The 2383-nt window shown below is 38.4% G+C and overlaps 1 protein-coding gene across 1 annotated transcript in view; it reads right to left on the bottom strand.

The window, feature by feature from the left end:
• Positions 1-379: 379 nt before the first annotated feature.
• Positions 380-2383, bottom strand: part of LOC135225470 (carbohydrate sulfotransferase 5-like) — a 51143-nt gene continuing 49139 nt past the window's right edge. Inside the window, exon 5 of the mRNA XM_064264776.1 lies at positions 380-1566. Within this exon, the coding sequence (XP_064120846.1) occupies positions 1239-1566 (328 nt within the window). The 3' untranslated portion in view covers positions 380-1238. The remainder of the gene's footprint in view (positions 1567-2383) is intronic.

The following is a 2383-nucleotide window of genomic DNA, read 5'->3' as shown; positions in this document are numbered from 1 at the left end:
TGTATGCTGGCCTTGGTATTTATAGTGTGGGTTCCGGGTTGCATCCTACCTCCTTAGGAGTCCATCACTTCTCTTACTATGTGCGCCGTTTCTAGGATAACACTCTTCTGCATGAGTCCTGGAGCTACTTCAGCCTCTAGTTTTTCCAGATTCCTTTTCAGGGATCTTGGGATCGTGCCTAGTGTTCCTATGATTATGGGTACAATTTCCACTGGCGTATCCCATATCCTTCTTATTTCTTTTCAGGTCTTGATACTTATTCATTTTTTCCCTTTCTTTTCTTTTCAACTCTGGTGTCCCATGGTATTGCGACATCAATGAGTGATACTTTCTCCTTAATTAAATCAAGGAGAAAGTATCACTCATTATTATTATTATTATTATTATTATTATTATTATTATTATTATTATTATTATTATTATTATTATTAGCAGCAGCAGCAGCAGCAGCGGCATATGAGGTTTCATCACTTGGAAGGGATTACAAAGTATAACTTGACAGTCAAGGGATCACAAACTTGGTTGGTCAAAATAGGAAGTGAAGTAGATCATAATTATTGCTCATTTTTTATGAAAAGAAGTTGTCTCGGTACCAATGCACATTCTGATTTGCAGAAATAACTAGGGAAATGTGTTTATTTATTACATATGAAAAAGCATCAGGGATAGCTTTAAAGGACCGCCTTTTATTTTTCATCATTTGGGAAATTTGACGGAAAAAAGCGCATATGCATGAGCTTAAAAAACTTTCGTGAAATCATTACTACTGGATTTTAAATGTAGGTATAATCTTTGTGCGCGCGATGTCATTAGACACATTTGGTGTGTTGCCTTTGAGGCTTAGTACCAGTAGGTAGGAATTTCATCTTTGGTTGATTCTGGGCACTTGAAATGTTCTGCTCTCGTTTGATGACAGTTTTGTTGGTGTTGTTAGTGAAGCACCTTTCTTCATTCATAGTGACGTGGGCTGCAAGTGATTAGGCATTGAAAGGATAAGAGTAGCCAGCACTGAAAACATTCATGTGGACTGCAGCTCTCTAACTGTTATAACGGTGTTGTTCTGCTGGCAAAATTTATTTCAGTTATACTCTGATCATTTTTATTTAATGGCGTCGTGCTGCTAGGGAGATTTAAATTATGATAATGCGAATGAAGCCCTCTTTTACTGGTGTGCTAAAGGACAATAGAAAAAAAATCCGATTTCAAGTGGAACAATCTATCCTATTCTAAATACTTGATCAAAGTTTGTCTCCCGACACCACCAGGGGTAATGATACATCTACAAGTTCCGTTTTTGAACTGAAGATTCGAAGACCTAATTGAGAGAGGGGCTTCAGACATTCCCTCTGAAATGTCCAGATCTGACGGAAGTCTGCCTTCTTGCGCCATCTATTGACTTGGTTTCTAGAGTTCTTCCTCGTGATAAAAGGCTCGTTGGGATTCCCCTTCTTTCTGCCAATGATCTTCATCTGACGATCAGTCACTCCAAGTCCCGCGAAGGCCATGATATCCTTGAGGCTGTTCACCAGGTCGTCGCTCACCTTCTCGTATTGGATGAATTTGAATCTGTTGGGAAAATGAAATCCAAATATTCTCTTATTTTCTCTGTGGGGACACCGGAAAGAAATCATGGGAGTTTGGCTTTGTTTTCCAATTTTCAGGGTATTTTTATCAATGTTTTATGCCAAGGTAAGCAAATCCTGACTATCCCAAATATTATTCATTCACAAAGTATAATCAGTATTTTGATTTTTTAATCTATATGAAATACGTATACCGGGTGTTTTGGAATTAGAGCCCCACCTCCACAGAACAAATGAAAAGTTATGAAGTTTTCTGCTATAGCCTATCTCCAAGTACATTATCTTAAGTTTCTATTAAGCTAGTTTTCATTTTACATTACTCGTATTATCAGACTGAGTGACGGAGTTAGATATAGCCATGGCTAACGGCTCGGAGGAAATCAGATGGATTGACCGAATCCGGGCTATAACCTTCAGAGAGGACAGGGATGCTGGCGCATCCTTCATTTCACTCTCTTGGATAGCTAAACATATTAAAAGATGAATCCTTTGTTAAAATAAAATCGAAAAAAAATTCATACGACTGTCATCGTGAAAAGAGTGAGAATCTTGGAAGGCCTGAAGTCCTTTCTCAGGAGTCAAAAGACATCATAGCTGAGGCAGTGGGTAGACCGAGAAAGTCTTTACATAAATTGACGCTTGAACTAGAAACAAAAAGGGGAAAGAAGAGAAGTTATAGTGCTGTATATCGTGAGTTGAAAAAATCTGGTATCAAGCCATTTCATGTTGTCAGCAAGGCCAACATCACTCAGCAACAGAGTTTCAAGGTTCTTCAGACACAAGAGCTGCTTCGAAACAGT

This window comes from Macrobrachium nipponense, chromosome 13 (genome assembly GCF_015104395.2).
Source record: "Macrobrachium nipponense isolate FS-2020 chromosome 13, ASM1510439v2, whole genome shotgun sequence".
Classification (NCBI taxonomy): domain Eukaryota; kingdom Metazoa; phylum Arthropoda; class Malacostraca; order Decapoda; family Palaemonidae; genus Macrobrachium; species Macrobrachium nipponense.
This window is presented reverse-complemented; position numbering and strand designations above follow the sequence as displayed.